The 20,385-nt window shown below is 41.0% G+C and overlaps 1 protein-coding gene across 4 annotated transcripts in view; it reads right to left on the bottom strand.

Annotated features, from left to right (window-relative positions):
* ELMO1 (engulfment and cell motility 1) overlaps positions 1–20,385 on the bottom strand; it is a 562,488-nt gene that overhangs the window by 251,848 nt on the left and 290,255 nt on the right. For all 4 annotated transcript variants that reach the window (XM_061165360.1, XM_061165359.1, XM_061165362.1 and 1 more), the window contains exon 15: positions 3,022–3,130. In XM_061165360.1, the coding sequence (XP_061021343.1) occupies positions 3,022–3,130 (109 nt within the window). The remainder of the gene's footprint in view (positions 1–3,021; positions 3,131–20,385) is intronic.

Genomic DNA, 20,385 nt, shown 5'->3' with positions numbered 1-20,385 from the left:
CTTTTTTTAAAGTAATCCAAAAAGACCCTGTGCATAAATATTCGGTATTAGTAATTGAACTGAACATTAATATGTCTGCTTCAGACACTAAGATATAATTGGTATTTCAGAAGCGGGTTCCCTCAAAAGACCTTAAGTTAAACCAAAAGGCAAAACATTTCTAGAAAACTGAATCTTCCTACTATTGTAGAAAAGTCAGTTAGAATTTTAATTGGTACTTCTTTAGTCTCGGTACTTGCTCATAGATGTAACGTGACCATGATCTTCCTGGTCAATTATTAACACAAATCATGATTTGGGAATGGAGAAAAGCAAACATACACAAACCAAAGGAAGATGGATTTGTGTGTGAATCTAATTTTCCTCCGAAGAAAAACAGACATCTCCTCCAACGTAAGGGTATGCTTAGATTTACTTTTTCTATTAGTAACTTATTTAATATGGCAACAGACAAAAGGCAATCCATTAAAAAGCAATTTTCCTCTTACTCCAGGGTGTTTCATCATTTGCTATCGAGCACTCAATCAGAATGTAGCAATCCTTTAATATTTTATGAGTGGAAAACAACCAATTTGGGCATGTAGACTTCAGAAACGTGGGGGTCTTTGGTAGGCTTGCAAAATGTCGGAAATGGGCTCTGCAGTCAGTAGAGGGTGAACACCTGAAAGCTCAGACTACTGAAATTTGAAAATTATGTTTTAGATCAGATAATGGGTGTATATATACAAATATTTATGAATATATCAACACACATTTATAACTAAGAGGAAAAAACATCAGTTTCGACTCATATATTTTCTCAAGTGGAAGACTGACTCCTGGGGACAGAGACCATATCTGGTTCACCTTTGTACCTACAGTGTTCAACATAGTCTCTGGCATATTGTAATTAATCAGTAGATTTTTATTAAACGAATGAATAGATGCATTTGTCATCTTAGACGAAAGGAAGCCTGCCACGGAGATGTGAGAAACCAGACCTGAGCAGGTGCTAAGCAAGTTGCAGCAGCATATTGGAGGCCTTCTCTGCAGCAGAAGGTTCTCACCTTCTGAAATGGTGCCTAGTGTCTGGAACACCTCCAGGGATCCCAGAGGTATTTGCCTTCATTCTTACTTGTTACTTCAGCCCATAGGAATGGGATTCTCTCCTGGTTCCTGGCTTGACTACCAGGTCCTCAAAAATCTGGGGTGGGTGCTCTACACAAGGCAGAGGTAGGAATATGAACACGTAGTGAAGTCTGCTACTCGCTACTCAAGGACACAAATGTCATAAGTAGCCAAGACAGAACCCTGCTGCCTGTTGTCCCCAACATTCTCCTTCTAGTCCACCATATCTCTGTTCTGTGCTAACTTGTAGCATAATGGACACATGTCCATGGGGCAAAGGAGCAAAGCAGAAAGTTGGGTAAGACAGTCAAAGCACACAAGAAAATACCTTCTGCCATCATCAAGATGAGAGTAGAGAGCCAAAGCTGGCCACTAGGGAAGACAGAAATGAAGGCAGGACACAAGAAAAGGACACTGCAGGGCGGTAATCTGGACACAGGATATACCAGCCAAGCAGAGCGTGACTGTTCTCATTTCTGAAAATCTTGGATAGTCATCAGTGCCTTTTAGCAAGTGACTGTCTATACTTTTCCCCATCAAATTGAGATAAACAGGAAATAGTCAAGCTTATCACACTGAGGAATTCAGGAGGATTTTTTTGATTCAGGACTTTAATTCTTCAGTGGAATACCTAGTAAGCTACACAGCAGACATAAATCTCTACAAGTTAGTGAAATGAAGAGTAGGAGGGATAACTCAGGTCAAAGATTGAGGTAAAAATGAAATGTTAGCATTGGTGATAAGTGAACCTAAACAGACTACACAGACATCTCTCAGGATAGGTTGTTACTCTTTTAATGCAAAAATGACCTAATTTGGGCTCATAAATAATGAATTTTCATGGGAGTTCCACACCCACTTTGGTTTCTTTTCCCACCCACATTGGGAGGATGATAACACTTGCTGTTCTTGGTCAAACAGGCTCAAATTCTTAGCTTTTTTCCTTATTAAGTTCTACATTTTAAAATTTACCTCAGCAGTGATGGTAGTCAGTTTTACACTGTAAATAAAACATAACCCCCTTTCCAATTTCATCTTTAGATTCCTCCCCATCAATCATTACAGACCATTATTTTACACTCTCAAACAGGTGACTAAATATTTATGCTTTCATAATAATACCGAACACTAGACATTCCTCTGGTATAAATAGCTTTTGCTGGTGCCTATGTTATTAAGCCTACAAGAAAAGATTTATATGTGTGTCGGCTCTATAGCTGTTATAGGGAATGGAGTTTAGCTACTATAGGGAGACTCAGTGTCAACAATGATTGCAGGCCAGGTTAAATCAGGTTTGCCTTAACTGGTTAAAGCCAAATTATGCCAGGGAGCAAATGGCAAGAAAATTATCATGCTCTCTATTTCTAGGTATCCTCTCTTAAATTCTGTAACACTGTGTAAGGGAGGAAAAGAGCAATAAACATATTTCTGACCACATTTTTCATGATCAGCTACTCATTTCCTTCAATAATTCTATCTTTCATAGAGAAAGGATTCTAAGCAAGTAAAATACTAGAAGCAAGAGAATTTCATTAAAGTGTGCAATTTTTCTTTATATAAGAAAGATGTTTCAAAAAGCAAAAAGAAAATGATCTACTGGTAGCTTAAAAATGAATTTTTAAGAAGAAACCCATAGATCTTTTCCTAAACAGAGCAATATACACTCTTACAATATTTTTAATTTGGCCACAATACCCGCACATTTTTCCATTCCTGTAGATTTTAATATTTATTCCCAGAGCAGACATGCAGAAATATATACACAGGAAACCTGAGTCAAAGAATGTTCGGTCCACGGGAATGATGCCCATACTCAGCAGTCAGCACCCTGGGAACCCTGCTTGTAGGTCAGAGCATCCCCAGAAGCCGGATCTCTGCCAAGCTTCATACCCTGTGGGAAACGAGGGTACTTACGCAGCTCGCCCACTTTCAGGATTTCACACAGCATCTTGGTCAGCTCTATACTACTGCGGCCAAAGGGACATTCATGCTTATCTTCTCGGCTACTGTTCTCAAGCACAATCTGCAAGCAGGAAAGGAAAGAGGTCAGAAAGGGAAGTCAGTTTACAGAAAACATCAAAAGTGTTGGCTGTATTGTAATAGAGAAACTGATCCACTCCAGACCACCAAACTAGGTCTCTTCGGAGCAGAACAAAACTGTATTCTAAGTATAGCCTCTGTATATAGGGCTGAAAACTCTCTTGTTTTCCAAATCTCCTAAAACCACTTTCAACTCTGTAAGAGGATATTTTGCTCATCAGTTTCCACTTATACAGAGGTGCCCATGGAGAGTTTTAAAAAATAGTACAATAAAGACTTTTTACATAAGTAACAGAACCACTCTCTTATTCTCCCAGTCATATCTTCCCTTTCCTGGAAATAGCAGCTCTCCTTTAACAACTTCAGCTCCTACAGTTTCTTTCTTTTTTTTTAAAATATTCTTTTCCACTATGGTGTATCATCGGGTATAGAATACAGTTCTATATGCTATACAGTAGGACCTTGTTGTCTCTCCATTCTATATCTAAAAGCTTGAAAGAAAGTGAAAGTCGCTCAGTTGTGTCCAACTCTTTGCAAACCCATGGACTGTATAGTCCATGGAATTCTCCAGGCCAGAATACTGGAGTGGGTATCCTTTCCCTTCCAGTGGATCTTCCCAACCCAGGAATCGAACCGGAGCCTCCTGCATTGCAGGCAGATTCTTTACCACCTGAGCTATAAGGGAAGCCATGTAAAAGCTTCAGTTCAGGTCAGCCGCTCAGTCGTTTCCGACTCTTTGCGACCCCATGAACCGCAGCACGCCAGGCCTCCCTGTCCACCACCAACTCCCGGAGTCTACTCAAACTCATGCCCATCAAGTCAGTGATGCCATCCAGCCATCTCATCCTCTGTCATCCCCTTCTCCTCCTGCCCGCAATCCCTCCCAGCATCAGGGTCTTTTCCAATGAGTCAACTCTTCACATGAGGTGGCCAAAGTATTGGAGTTTCAGCTTCAGCATCAGTCCTTCCAATGAACACCCAGGACTGATCTCCTTTAGGATGGACTGGTTGGATCTCCTTGCAGTCCAAGGGACTCTCAAGAGTCTTCTCCAACACCATAGTTCAAAAGCATCAATTTTTCCATGCTCAGCTTTCCTCACAGGCCAACTCTCACATCCACATATGACCACTGAAAAAAACCATAGCCTTGACCAGATGGACCTTTGTTGGCAAAGTAATGTCTCTGCTTTCTAGGTTGGTCATAACTTTCCTTCCAAGGAGTAAGCGTCTTTTAATTTCATGGCTGCAATCACCATCTGCAGTGATTTTGGAGCCCCCAAAAATAAAGTCTGACACTGTTTCTACTGTCTCCCAATCTATTTCCCATGAAGTGATGGGACCCTGCTAATCCTAACCTGCCACTCCATCCCTCCCCTCCAACTCTCTCCCCCTTGGCAACCACGTGATTCTGTTTCAAAATAGGTTCATTTGTTTCATATTTTAGATTCCACATAAAAGTGACATCATATGGTGTTTGTCTTTCTCTTTTTGGCTTACTTCACTTAGTTTGATAATTGCTAACTGCATCCATGTTGCTGCAACTGGTATTATTCCATTTTTTTTAATGGTTCAGCTCTTATATTTAATCACGTATTTCCCACAGGAGTTTCCACGTTCTTACAAGAGCTCACCCCTGGCATTAGTTGACCAAGCACACCCAACGGGCATGTGACACACAATGGACCAACCAGAGTCCTTCCCTGAGACTTATCACCAAAATGGGAAAAACTGGCCCAACTATGCTGATACTACCCAAGAGGTATGACTGTAGGAACTACCTGAAAGTGAGTCTGCAAGAAAAAAAAAAGCAAGTCAAAATGCAAGGGAAAACAGAGAGGAGAGGCAGGGGTGGCCGTGGCAGCATTTGAGTGATGAGCAAAACTACCTCCCCAAATTTATGGTTTATTTGCTCAACCCTCCCTCTGAAAATTATTTGTGCCATCTAACAAATTCTCTTCTTTCCTTAAGCTGGTTTGAGATATTCCTACCATAACTAAGGGAGGCATTCAGCACATGTATTAAACAAAAGTAAAACAAAAGAGGAAAAACTCTACTTCAAGAATAAAGGGCTATTAGCCAGCTGTTCTAAAGCACACAAAATAACAATAATAAAAAAAAATTAAGGTTGCCAAACTTCAAATTCATACGTTGACAAAAATAATAATCAGCTTATTCATCTCTGAAACACCTTATAACTTTCTCAGTGGGGTTGTCTGGAATGTCCTTAAAAGCTATAGGACCCTCAGTAGGTATCTCCCAGAAGCGTTTACCACAATGCAGTGCACCGACTTATGTGGTTTTCCCCCAAGACTATGACCTCTTCAGTGGAAGAAATGGTGTTTTATTCATTCAGTCAACAGTAGTAATTGAGTACCTACTGTCTATCAGAAAGATGCCTAGGACCATAGAGTGGAGATTAAGACCAGGGCTCTGACCTATAGGAGCATCCATTCTAATCATGGGAGACAGACAAAACAAAAGAGGCAATTACAGAGAGAGTAGCACTGGTTTATACACACTATCATGTATAAAAGAGTTAATGGGAAGTTGCTAAATAACACAGGGAGCCCAGCCTGGTGTTCTGTGATGACCTAGAGCAGAGAAGTGTGGGTGGGAGTGGAGGGAGGGGAGGGAGGGAAGGGATATATATATATACACACATACACACACACACAGACACATATATGACTGATCTGTGTTGATTTACAGCAGAAAGCAACACAACATTGTAAAGCAATATTCCATCAATTAAAAAATTAATATATTTTTTGAAAAAGAGGTAGTTATAGTTTACATCAAGAGCTACCAAAAAGATTAACTGGTTGAGGTGGTAAAGAGTAACGAGAAAGACCTGGAGAGGAGGGTGTAGATAACCAGGTGACTATTAGAAATCAAGAGGTGAGATAGAGTTTGCCATGTCAAGTTCTAGCCGAAAGAATATTCCAGGCAGAGATCAAGGACAGAGCCACTGGGTTGAGTAGGGTGTGTTTCAGACACATTCTCCTCACATGGCCTGGTCTACAATGCGGAGGGGTCTGGAGCTGTGCAAGGCAGTATTTGGATTCCATGAGCCTGAGCAGGGGAGAGAGACCCAGAGGGTGTAGAGGTTGGCTGAAACCACTGCCCCAGGGCTCCAGCGGGTGTCATTTTCAAATTCTGAGATGCTAACCTGGAGGTTTAGACAGGTGAGCAACATGGCCTGATTTGTTTTGAAAGATCTGCAAGTGTAAAGAATGGATAGTAGGACCTACGAAAGAAAGTGCAGTCCTTGCGGAGGGCCTATAGCATCCCTGGCAGAGACAAAGGTGGATCAGCTCTGACTGCAAGGGTACACTCATCACACAGAAAGTGATCAAAAAGGCAAGGAGAACACACAAGAAACGAATACAGAAAGGTGTTTAGGAAAGACAGATAACAGGAAGACTATTTGGAAGAACTGAAGAAAAAAGGAGAAAATTAAAAGGAGAAGAAGGAAAAGTAAATGAAAGTGCTGTTTTATTTACACAGACTGGGTTCCAAATAGCAAAGTAACACATGGCAGCACAGTATACGGAGAATGGTTTAAAAACAAAGGAGTAGGGACTTCCCTGGCAGTCCCGTGGCTAAGATCATGCCGTCCAAAGTAGGCGGATCAGGTTTGACCCCTAGTCGGGGAGTTAAGATCCCACACGCCTCACCAGCAAAAAAAAAAACAAACTTAAAACAGAAGCAATATTGTAACCAATTCAATAAAGACTAAAAATAGTTCACTTCAAAAATAAATTAAAAAACCCAAAGGAGTAGAATTTCAAAACAAATGTGCTCCCATTGTTTTCCTCACAAACACTATAACAATACACACATAAATACACACACATAATCATAGGCATTGACAGTACCACACAAACAAATCAACCATTTCCATTTGAGGATGTTCCTTCCAGCAAGCATCACATGTATACCTAACCCTAATCACAACAGAAACAGTTCCGCTTGCTGCATCAGGGGCAATTTTCAAAGCCTTCATCATCGTTGCTTTATCACCCTTATGATTGTCCAAGGAGCTGATGAACTATTCCATTCTGTGGGACTTGTCAACTGCAGCACGTGCATGCCTGCTCAGTCACTCAGTCATGTCCAACTCTTTGCAACCCCATGGACTGTAGCCCTCCAGGCTCCTCTGTCCATGGAATATTTGTAGCACATGCTCACATAAATAATGATGCATTGACCGTCAGCATGAATCTAGCCTCTGCTGTCCTTAAGATTCATCATAAAAATTCTTTCTTACAGTCTCCTTAGCCAACACACATTCTGCGTTAGTTGCTTTTTTCTCTCAGAAAGCTCATCATAAACTCCAACTAAATCCCTTTTCCTCTCCAAGCAGAAAGGACCAGCACTGGAGTCCTTGAACGGCTCTGCTCCTGCTCATGGTCTTTTCTGGAAATCTGCCTGAATGTGAACAGTCTAATTCAACTGAACCTGCATCACCCTCTTCCTTTTAGGTGAATCTTTTCTGGTTCTAACCAGAAATTCCAGTTCAGAAAAGCAGAAGGGAAGAACAACTATATTCCCATCCATCAGTGAATTTTCATTCCTCTTTGAAAATATTTGTATCTGAGACAGCCCCATCAAGGAGCAAATCTGAATCTCTGGATGATGGGGAAATGAAAGGAGGAAACACAGAACAAGACAGAACAGAAAGAAAGACAGGAGACAGGTAGTTTTCAGCCAGCCTGTAGCTCCACCGAGGACATTCCCTGGCACTTCACATTAACATTCTATCAACATTTCATGAGCACATCAATATTTAATGAGGACGTGATCTGAATACACCGCACGTGGAATTACTGCAGCCAGTAAATGTTCCGAAAACATTTCCAAGGCACTGTTTATTAGCAGGCACTAAATTAAGGAGTAATTTAAGTAACCAATATGTAAATCAGCTTGGAAAAGCCCCGCTCTTCACTTTTTAATGTACCATCCATCTTATCATATTTACCCACCTGAAGAAAAATAAACTCCCCTTCTTTACTGGTTTTTTTAGACAAGACTGACACAAATCATTCAAGTTAGTTACCTGCATAGGTTTTAAGGTCAACATTGTCACAAAAATATTCAGAAAAGACGAAATTATAAATGTTACTAATAAGATATTACTATAGTGAGAGATCACTCTTAGATTAGACAACAGTTTTTTAACTTAATATACTAATATATCTGTTTTCAATTTCAACATTCTGGTATTATCCATGTTTACCTGACATACTTGGGCTTCTCTACCTGGAAATATCAAAGCATATTTTTCGTCTTTATTTTTTTCCCTCACTCTTTGGTTTTAAGAGCAAACAAACTGTAACAGAAACCTCGATGAATGGAATATGTATTTAAACCTGCTATTATCACTTACCTTAGAATGTTTCATACAGCAAAAGAAGCTGCAACTGTCTGTATATTTTATAAAACACTGTATATTTATGCAATATTAAGTATAAAACATTTGATCAAATACTTCAAGTTTACAGAGTGTATTTACATATTTTCTATTCACTGACCCCAACAAGTCTATAAGACCAATGAGTCAGGTACTATTATTATTCTCTTAGGAAAGCTGAAACAACAGAAGAGGTGATCTGCTTAGATCATACCTAGGTCACTCCTGGAATTCAATTTTTAAGGTCTTCAATTTCCAAATCTCTTTCTGCCCCATTATAGCTTACAAATTGCCTTCACATACACTTTGCCATGAAACTCAATGGATTTCATGTCTCAAGAGGCTAAGGGAACTTTGATCAATTTCCTCTATTTCACTGAAGTGGGTCTATAAATCCCAGCCCCTCCTAGACAAAGGTATAAGGTTCTCTCTTGGCTCATTTATCCCCTGAGGGTCAGTAACAATTACTCGGGTGAATGACTTTGTGCAGAGTGCCCCTACAGGCTTTGTTTTCATGCATTTTGAGTTCTTCTTCTGCATTGTGCAGATGACAAACCTCTCTGGCTTGGGAGTGACTATTAAGAGCTGAGAAGAAGGCCAGCCACACTCTATTAACTGCTTCTCTGGCTCCTGGGACCACCCTTACCGCTTAGCCTCAGCATCACATTGCTGACATCTACAGTGTCCCTGGCACGCTTTCCTCCACCTTTTCCTGAGTGAGCCTCATCTGGGGTGAGTCCAGTTCATTCTGCTTTCCCTGTAGCCAGCCCTGGAGCAAGCCTCGGGGACTTCCTCCATCTCCTCTCATCTGTGGAGACTTCCTGTTCAGGCCGCTTGGACTCTCAGTGTCACAGGAAGCCTCAAGGTCTCCTCACAGGCCACCAAGGACGGTGTGTGAACCTACTTACACCAGAAATACAAGACAGAAGGTACTAGATGCTTGTATTCAAGCAGGCATCTGCCACAGGGTTATACAAGTTACACACGAGGTTATACAAGTTACACACGAGGTTATACAAGTACAGAGAATGAGCAAGGACCCCGAAAAACAAGTCACAGTCTGATAGTTTTGGCAAAAACGTCCCAAGACTAAACAGTTACAGTCACCATAGGAACCTGTCCTCGGAGTCTTGTCAACCCCACAAGCTCTGCAAAAACTTGTCTCTTCACCCACCAGAGAAAATGCCAATCTTCTCCCATGTTAAACCAATAAATAAAAAATAAAGACCTTTACAGTATCAACAAGTCCTCTCCCCACCCCCAATACAGCCGTACTTCTACATTAGTAACAGAATCATGGAACACCCCAGAATGAAGTGTTAGCCCTTAGATCTCATCATTGACACCCAGATATTTTCTGAATCAACATGTAAGGCCACCCTGGCGGGTCTTAGATCCTCAGAGATTTGGGAGACAAGAGCGAACCACCTCCTACGTTTCCCTTGGTACCAAAGATAATAATGGTGATTGGTAACAGAAAGCCAGAGGCAAAGCTTTAGAAAGAGCAGTCAGCTACCTCAAACGGGCTGCACAAGACCTTAATCATGATCATGAATTTTGAGCAAGTCCTTAAAAATTAAACAGACATGCCAAATCCTTAATATGATTTTAAGTGTGTGGAGAACAAAGTAATATTACAACCATAGAAAGTATGCCAAGCAGTAAAATAAACCAGAGCAAGTCAGAATCCCAGGTGTTCAGTCTACCCAATCCACCACCACTTCTTCACAGATGAGCATAGTGAGTCCCAAAGTAAATGGCTTTAAAGGCACAGACAAGATGGGAGAAAAAAGAGAAACAGAACCTAATATTTATCAAGAACTTTTATTTCCCAGACTTTGTTTTAAATGATTTCACTGATTATCTCATTTAAGGTACATGTACTACCATGAGACAGGAATACTGCACTGTCCCACTTTACAGATGGAGAAACTAAAGCAAAAAGATGTGGTATAATTTGCCCAAGGTTCATGGAACACAGAAATAAACAGACCCAGCTCAGGGACTTAGGGTGTCTAACACTAAAGCACACATTCCTGGTTACTGATTCCTACTGAAACACATGATACCAACTCTTACTGAAAAAGGAGAGGGTGAGATAATTATAATAAAACTTTGATCAGGAAAGTCCTTAACAAGGTAACAAATGACTAGAAAATGTGGCTCTAGACAGACAGGGTTTCCCTGTATCTACTTCTAACAGATTTGGTGACTTGATAATGACTTTCTTAATCTCAGTTTTCTCCCACAAAAACAGAAATAGGAATATCCACCCACAAAGGGCTGTAAAGATTAAATGAAAACAGAAAACAGAGGCAAAGATCTCAGTGCCTGAGATATCTCAAATACTCAATGAGGGAGATGACTGATCTACTATTACTATAGTAATTACATGAGCTCTTGTCTTACTGAAATATTCTTATAACTCTAGGGTAAAGATACTGAAAAAAAAATCAAACAACAGAAAACCAGTCACAACTGGTATTGAAATGATTAAATCTTGCTCTTTGGGAAAGTAAGGACTTGGGTGGAATAAATATTTCTGACTTAGATAGGTTTCCTGAAGTTCTTTCAGCATCTTTCTACAATGGTAGTTCTCAAACTTGAGTGGGCATCAGAATTATTTGGGGGCTTATTAAACACAGACAGCTGGGTTGCTCCCCCAGAGTTTGACTTAGCAGGTATGGGATGAAATGTAAGAAAATATAAAAGCAAGTGAACCGAACTCTAAATTCTTTGGAGGCACTGGGGGGATTGAGGGAGGAAGGGTTAGCAAAGCATTTTAGAGTTCATTTAAAAATTATTTTTAGCAGCATAGTCTTTAAGAAAGAGAAAAAACCTTCTTCCCTGAACCTTAGTTGGCCCTTTAGAGAGAGATCACTGTCCATGGTATGCCCAAGGCTAAAAAGCCAGACCTCTAGGCCTTCTGAAGGGCCAACAATACCAAGCAATTCAAATGGAGCAACCAGATAAGAGTGGGCATAACAGATCACCAAGGAAAAGACCATCCAGAGAAAAGTTTGCAAAAACCTGAGGAGCGGTCTCCAAGAGCAAAAGAACAATGCATCTCAGGAAAAGGAGAAAAAGTATGTACAAAGGGTCAGACTGGTAAAAAACCAAAGTGGAGAGCACACACAGGGAAGTGAGATAAATAAAAATCTGGACAAATGAGAAGAATGGTATAAAACCCAGCTAATGAGGTGAAATTCTTCCAGAATAAAATTAGGCAATTGCACATACAGAGGCATAATAAAGGCCATAAATATAAAATGGCAAGGAATTGACTGGGTAATGGTGTAGTAATTAAAGCCTGGAGGTTCATAATAGACCTCGAATGGAACATTAATCAACCAAAAAGAAATGCTGCCTGCACTTTGATATAGTGCAACAAAAATAGGACGTGTGAAACACAGAGAACAATCACATGCCCACGCTGCTGAAAAGTCCTCCCTTTAAACATGAAGTCAGGGAGCACCAAGAGGGGAAAGGAGTAAATAACAGCAGAGACGACTTGTGTTTGCCCCTGTGCCTGCACAATGACGCCACTGTCACTTGGGGGAGTCGAGGCAACAGCTCTGCTGACTGTTCCAGGGGCCAGAGGATAGCCGGAGAAATTCCCTAGCTGATGCCTGCATGGAAGAAACCAGGCTGGAAGAGCTCCTTTCCCCGGGTTGGAAGACCACCTCTCCTAGGCCAGTACATGTGTTCTTGGGCCCAAGGATGGTAGAGGTATGAGGGCACATGTAGTGACCCAGAGGCACTTGGAGAAGCAACATCTGGCTTATTTAAAGCAGTGGTTCTCTAACTGAAGCAAGCATTAGAATCATCTGGAAGCTTATTAAAAACTCAGATTGCTGGGCCCCACCCTCAGAGTTATGATTCAGCTCTTCTGGGGCAAACCCAAGAATCTACATTTTCTAACAAGTTCCCAGGCAATGTGGATGCTGCTAATTTGGGACCACATTTTATGAACCACTGTTTTTAAAGTTATACCACGTCTCTCCTTCCAGTTTCCATCATTAGCAAACCGCCTGTTTTTAAGGATGTGAAAAGCAATGAGAGTAGAAAGAAGAAGAAATTTAAAAATCTGAGTTTTATGGGCCTTTTTTTCTGTGACTAATAAAAAATAATAAGAGTTAAATAAAACCCATAGAAAGAGAATGCAGTTGGTAGTGGCCAGAGGCTGGGGGGAAGGAGGATGGGGAACAACTACTTAATGGGTATATGGTTTCCTTTCAGGGTGAGGATAATTTATGTCTTAAAACCAGACAGAGGTGATTTACCATATATCACTTAAAAGTTCACTCTGAAATTGTTAATTTTATGTTATGTGAATTTTGCCTCAGTGTGGGGGGAAAAAAAGAGTGAATATATATGGACTGATTACCATGTGCAAACTGTTAAGCTTTAACTTAACAGTTTTAAGTTAAAACTCCTTTAGTTTTAACTCCTTTAGTCTTCATAAGCCGTCAAAGCAGGACATGTTACACATAAGGAAACCACACCTCAGACACTGAGTAGCAGTTAAAATGTGATATGCCAGCAAGGTATGATTTCTACACTGCAGTTTGAACGGTTTCTTGGGTGACATGAAATGTGTTTGTCTCCAAACTGGGGCTTAGGACTGACCAGATATGGGCACTAGAGGAGATAGTTCCAAAACAGCTCAGGATGACAGTCCTACAGGACACCTAAAGACAGCCACACCCAAGGCAGTGAAACATGAAGGCCTTACAAAGTCCCTCGGTATACACTGATGGATAAGGGCTCCGCTGCATATGGCGTAAATGCAAATCACATAGCTTCCTTGCATTTATTTGGGAAAGCTCGCATTTTTAATTATATTGCAGATAAACAAAGGACAACTGTAGGTCGGCTCAAATTCCACTCACTGCTCACCTGAAGATCTTGTTAAAATACAGATTCTGATAAAGCAGTCTGGGGTAAGCCTGAGGTCCTACATTGCTAACCAGTTCCCAGAAGACGCTGATGAGGCTGGTCCAAAGATCACATTTTGAAAAGCAAAGTACTTCCCCAAATGTATCATCTGAATTCTAGCCCCACTCTCCTTCACACCTTTGATTGACTGATTCATCCAAAAAGCATTTCTTTAAGCATTTATTATTGCTAAGTAACTTGCTAGATGCTAAAAACACACATGAATAAAATACTTTCTTTGGGGACTTGTAATCTATTTGGAAGACACAAAGGGATGGCAGGTCAGATATTCACTTGTAGGGCAGATATTCACTGCTATGTACCTCTTTTGTGTCCTTCCATATTGTTTGCATTTTTTACACAGAAATAGGACTTTCTGGGATGAAGGTGCATATGAGATGCAGTGGGCAGGCATGCTTAGCTTCATCAAGAGGGTGACACTTGAAGGAGAAGACACTGATTCCAGACTCTATTCTGAAGCATCTCTTTAACATTCCAAACCAGAGGTGAGCTATGGAATGTAATAAAGATTAATTACAACTGGGAAATGGATGCCGGATGAAGGCAAAGAAGCCCCTCTGTATCTTGGGCAATATTAGCAATAAATCACACGATCACAAGGCAGAATTTTGACTCACTCAGCGTTGCATTACTGAATACAAATGCCTCCTGTCTCCTTCAATGGAATACAAAGACACCAAGATGCTTGGCATTGTCTGACAGTCACTTTTAGATGAAAAATTAGGCTTGACATTTCTCAAGCCTGATTTCTTACTGAGAACTTGTCACCACTGTCTTAACAGTTATTGCAGTCTTAGAGCTATGTTACACTCCACATATATTTGTCTGAAATGTATTTGGATATAACTTGCTTTACTAAACAAACACATTTCAGGAGAGCTAGTGATGAAATAGATCACACCTGTTTTCTCACTTGGCTTACAGATTTATAAATTCACTCTGTTTTGGAAGTATGGACATGAGGGGATGGAAAGGGGAGGAAGAGAGAACTATTTTCTATCATCTTCTGGACAATAATAAATCGGCCTTTGCAGAAGCATTTTCAAACAGAAAAGAGTGTCAATTTTCCAATTATATACATATTAAGGTAGCTACAATGGGAAAATTATTTATTGAAATCTAATTAAATGAGGTCATACATTGTTTTACTTCAAGTTAAAGCCATGTGAAAAGAGAATCTATCTTCTATTAAATCTAGCTTTTTAGATGGAATTCATCTCATTACATCTGATTCTACATAAGCATCCCAAATTTTGGCTACTTCTGCCAAATGAGAGATCTCTGCTATGAGACAGCCCTTCTGTAGAAGTAGGTCCAGATGTGGGTTCCCAGCAGGCCAGAACTGCTTCCCCTGACACCTCCCCACCGCCCCCTCTCCTCCTGCGCCTGTCTAAATTGTCCTTCTCCTTTGGACCCAAGCCAGTGCTACTTTCTCCATCAAACCTTATGCAATTCCTTTGTCTAAAGCCTCATCCCTTTATCTGTGAGAAATTTACCTTATTTCTCACTGCACTTCTCACTTTCTGCTCCAGATGTGGCTCAATGGGTAAAGAATCCACCTGCAATGCGTGAGACTTGGATTCGATTCCTGGATTGGGAAGATCCCCTGGAGAAAAGAATGGCAACCCACTCCAGTATTCTGGCCTGGAGAATCCCATGGGCAGAGGAGCCTGGCGGGCTACAGTCCATGGGGTTGCTAAGAGTCAGACATGACTGAGCAACTCTCACTTTCACTTTTCATATATGCCTTATTTCCCCTAATGGGGCTGAGCCTTTAAGGTCAGAAACCACATGTTAGTCACCTGTGGATCCCCCACACTGCAGCAGAATCGTACATACGCTAGTTCTCATTAAAGAACAATTATCAAACAAGTGAATGAATAGTACAGGGTACAACTCCAGCCAGGCCCACTAAGGGTCCATCACCATCTTTTATGGTGACCACTAGTTTATGAGAATTAAACATGGGAGTTTCCATAATCTATTATTTCTGTACAGTCACATGCATCCTAAGTTCTAATCATCTTCTTATCCCCTGTCACCCACATTCCCCATCCTATTTCAGAAGCAACAACTTCTGTATGCTCCCAGCAACCTCGGACCTCACTCTTTTCTTCATCATGGGGGTACTCAGGACCCAGAAGTTACTTGCCATCCAGCCATGAAGCTAGGAATCCAAGCTGAGGAGGAAATTTCATTTAGAAACTCTTAGTCTACTGCTTGTGCATGGATAACATGGCCAGATGAAGGACAAACTCAGAAGGGAATTCTCTCTGGGGGTCTGCTCAGGGAAACTGTGTACTCACCTTCTTTGTGCATTGTGAAAACAAACATTTACAGAGCGTTGAAATGTGTGAAAAATGTCCTTAGTCGGATGTTTATGGAAAACACTTGGCAAGTATTTGCTATAAACGCTTCCTGTAAATGCTGAGAATGAAAACCAGTAGGAAAAAAATGTCTGCAATGTGTCTGGGAACCAGCTTCCATAGCAAAGGAATATGCCCTCCACATACCCACCATGTTCCACTCCTCACCCTGCTGTTACCTGAAGGAGGGCCCAGAATCCCCCCTTTTGGGTTTAGGTGATTGGGGCAGGGGAGGGGCAACATGCCAAGGCCTTCAAGTCCAGAACCCAAGTTGAAGTCAAGAAAGAGAAGCCTACTCCTGTTTCCTAGGTAGTGATGCGCCCATAGGTTACTTCTCTTTTGTGCACATTGGGCAGCAGATTTGATTCTAAGTCCCCTGTTCCTGGAAACAGTCCTTCATACAAACCCCAATTTGCTTGCCTGATGATGAGCTTGTCCCTAAGTTAAGTTTATGATTTACTGTTGTTTAGTTGCTAAGTTGTGTCTGGCTCTTTTCGACTCCATGGACTGTAGCCCGCCAGGCTCCATAGGATTTCCCAGGCAAGAATACTGGAGTATGTTGCCATTTCCTTCTCCAGGAGATCTTCCCAACCCAGGGATCAAATCGGTGTCTCCTGCACTGACAGACGGATTCTTTACTACTGAGCTGCGAGGGAAACCCGATTTTTTATGATGCTTTCAGGTAAAACATAAAAAATGGGGGGAAAAAAAGACTCCAAGTATTCCTTTATAGCAAGACTAATAGGGAAATTTCTCCTAATTACTCTACAATTGACAAAGATCTCTGAAGATATGGGTGGAGAGGGGAAGACAGTATTGCAGGCCAAAGCAATGAATGCTTATGATTTTCCCAGGAAGCAACCTTGACCAGCCCCAAACTGCCCTTTGGAATGAACCAAGCTCCTCTTGTGCCACCTGAGGTACATGTGGGAACCAAAGAGAAGGTGACTGCTCTTGTTTCCAATCAGATTACATGACAGTGTTAAGTGTGTAAGTTTTAGGGAGATAAATGACCTCCAGGTTGTTATAGCCCCCAAAAGACTATTTTTTCCTTCATTTCAAAATCCTTTCTTTAAAAAAAAATGACACAAATCCTAATGCACTTAAAGCTGCCAAGGCAAAGAAATGCAGCTGCCTGGCTGTATTTGCATTACATGGGTGCCAAGTTCCGTTGCTTCACTCATATCCTTGTGTGCAGACACCTCCTGCTACCCAAAAGTCCTCTCAACTGCATATTATTTGAAGCTAATGATAAACATCTTGCACAACAATTGTTTTGCTTACTTATAAAATTATTTCCTGTTGGGTTTTCCCGGTGGCTCAGATGGTAAAGAATCTTCCTGCAATGCAGGAGGCATGGGTTCGATCCCTGGGTGGGGAAGATCCCCTGGAGAGAGAATGGCAGTCACCTTCAATATTCTTGCCTGGGAAATCCCATGGACAGAGGAACCTGGCAGGCTATGGTACATGGAGTCGCAATGAGTTGGACATGACTGAGTGATTAACACTTTCACTAACTTTTCACTTCAAATCCATTACTAGAAAAGGAATTAAGTCAAAAGAGCTCAATAGTTTGCTTAAAATATATTTTAAATATATTTTATTGATATATTTATAAACCACCATCAAAGAAGCTTGTATCTCTTTATACTCCCCAAAGCAATGGGAGAGAATTACCATTAAAATCATTTCACCACCAAAATCCAGAATACTGACAAAACCAAATGCTAGTGAGGATGTGGAGCAATAGGAATTCTTATACATTGCTAATGAAAATGCAAAATGGTACAGCCACTTTGAAAGACCGTTTGGTGATTTTTTTAATAAAACTAAACATATTCATATTATTCTGTCCAGTGACCACATTCTTTGATATTTACCTGAAGGAGCTGAAAACTTATCTTCATACAAAAACCTATCCATAGATGTTTACTGCAGCTTTGTTCTTAACTGACAAAACTTGGAAGCAACAGAGATGTCAGAGTAGGTGAAGGGGTAAATGAACTGCAGTATATCCAGATGACAGAATACTATTCACTGCTAAAAAGAAATGAGCTATCAAGACACAAAAAGCCATGAAAGAAACTTAAATGCATATTACTAAGTGAGAGGAGACAATCTGATAAAGTCATGATTTTCACGATTTCAATTACATGACATTCTGGGAAAGATAAAACTATGGAGACAGTAAAAAGATCAATTCTTGCCAGGGGAGGATGAGGACAGTGAGGGGAAAGAGAGGCAAAACACAGATAATGTTTAAGGCAGTGAAAATACTCTATATAATACCATAGTGATGGATACATGTCCCTATACATTTGTCCAGACCCACAGAAAGTACAACAAGCGTGACTGTAATGAAAACTATGGACTTTGAGTGATCATGATGCATCAGTGCAGGTTCATCAACTGGAACAAGTACCACTCTGATATGGATGTTGTCAGTGGGGGAGGCTGTGCATGTGTGGGGGCAGGGTATACATGGGACACCACTGTACCATCACCTCAATTTTTCTATGAACCCTAAACTGCTCTAAAAAATATAGTCTTAAAGAATAATTCATAGGAATGCAAAGAATTCCTTAAAGAATAATTCCATCTGAACCTCGGATGGAAAAGGAAAATCTATATGTCCTTGACATTTTCCCAGCAGGAAAAGGAAGTGAGCAGTAAGCACCAACATGTCCCAGTTACCCCACAGCTCCAGGCTGCCTCTCCAGCCATGGCAGCAGCCACTCCTGAGGCCTGTAAAGCTGCACCTTTCATGGGATGGGATGGTGACGAGGGTGGGGGTGTTCCCTTGTAGGCTCTCGAGGGAAGAATTCCTATGTAAGTATGCTCAGTTGTGTCCGACTCTTTGTGATTCCATGGACTATAGCCCACCAAGCTCCTCTGTCCATGGAATTCTCCAGGCCAGAATACTGGAGTGGGTGGCCATTCCCTTCTCCAGGGAATCTTCCCAACCCAGGGATTGAACCCAGGTCTCCTGCACTGCAGGCAAATTCTTTACCATCTGAGCCACCAGGGAAGCCCAAGTACAAATTACTAAATTCAGTTAATAAAATTTTGCATTCAGAGAAGCTTCATTCCTCCTCCCTCCACTTCTAAGGAATTCTAGTAGAGAGTCTCACATCACTCAGGGCCTCTCTCTTCCTGCCCAGAATCACCTTTTGTCAGTTCGTCAGCTTTGCTGACGATCGATTCCTAGGGGAAAAAGGTCCTTGCTCAAAAATGTCTTATTTGAGAGAAATGACGATTAAGTAATAAAACATGTCATTATATAATTCCAAATTGAGTCAGTGCTCTATAGGAAGTAACAAGGAAAGAAAATCAATAAAAGAGGAGCCTTCAGGATGAAGTACTAAAGAATGAGAGTTATGTGGGCAAGGAAGTATGGGCAGAGAAAAGTGGGGCTGAGACAGTGGGAACGGCATGTGCAAGAGCCCTGTGGCACAGAAACATCACCATTCAAGAAATGAAAGTGCAGCCAAACTGACTTCCCTGATCTTGGTAATCACAAGTTTATGGACAGGTATGAATGACATATATCTGTGTCTTCTGAAAGACTCCAAGTATAAGGACCCTTGTACTTATTTACAGAGTAGCATTCGATAAATCAGAGAGAAAGTAAGCTGTTAAGGCTGTTATATCTGTTACTAACAGTGCTTCAGCTGCTTTATCAAATATAAGAAAAATAATTTCTATGATTTATACTAAATTTTGGAGTCTTAATCTTTTTCCTAAAGACAGAGGAAAAATTGATAAAATTGAGATCAATGTAAAAATAAAGCTACCTGACAATGTCACACACTCCTGCGTGTATCAGGTATATTCCACAGTTCCTAAGGGGAAAGCTATTTTTACTGAATACAATGGGACATTCAGGAACACTACCATCTAGATTCTATTATAACAATACAAAATGCTTTCTGATTTGGTAGTCAGGCTGCTGATACTGGCTGGACTCTAGTCACATGAATACAATTTAAGAATGAAAGTCAGCAGTGATTCACCCAAGTATAAGCATCAGCATATCTGAGGCAAGGCCCTCTTGGGGCATACTTGTATACTGCTAATTTGGTTTATATTCCAGAATGGACAAAGGACAGAAGGGCAGCTGCAGTTAGCATATTCCAGATAAAAACTCATCTCTGTGGCTTCCTACCTTGGGATGACTGGCGATCTGGCCAGGAGGCAGAACACCAGCAGCCACTCGATTCAGACACCCATTTATCAGATAAGCGCTGATGCCTTCTGTTTGTCTGCCCTGTGCTGGCACTGGGGCATGAGAGAGACACAGTAGATAGTCCCTGCCCTCAAGGAGCTTATACACTTGTACAGGTAAACAGGAAACACACAGAAAGGTCAATGTAGAGTACGTAAACAGCATTACATTTGGAGTAAAACAAAGGAGGTAAGGTGGGTGGGGAAAAAAAGGATGAAATTACTATCTTATATTTGGTGGTGAGAAGAGGCCACCCTGAATCTAGAGGAAGTGAG

The sequence above is a fragment of the Dama dama genome, chromosome 18 (assembly GCF_033118175.1).
Source record: "Dama dama isolate Ldn47 chromosome 18, ASM3311817v1, whole genome shotgun sequence".
In the NCBI taxonomy this organism is placed as follows: Eukaryota; Metazoa; Chordata; class Mammalia; order Artiodactyla; family Cervidae; genus Dama; species Dama dama.
The sequence above is the reverse complement of the archived record's forward strand: the minus strand, read 5'-3'. Positions and strand labels throughout refer to the sequence as shown.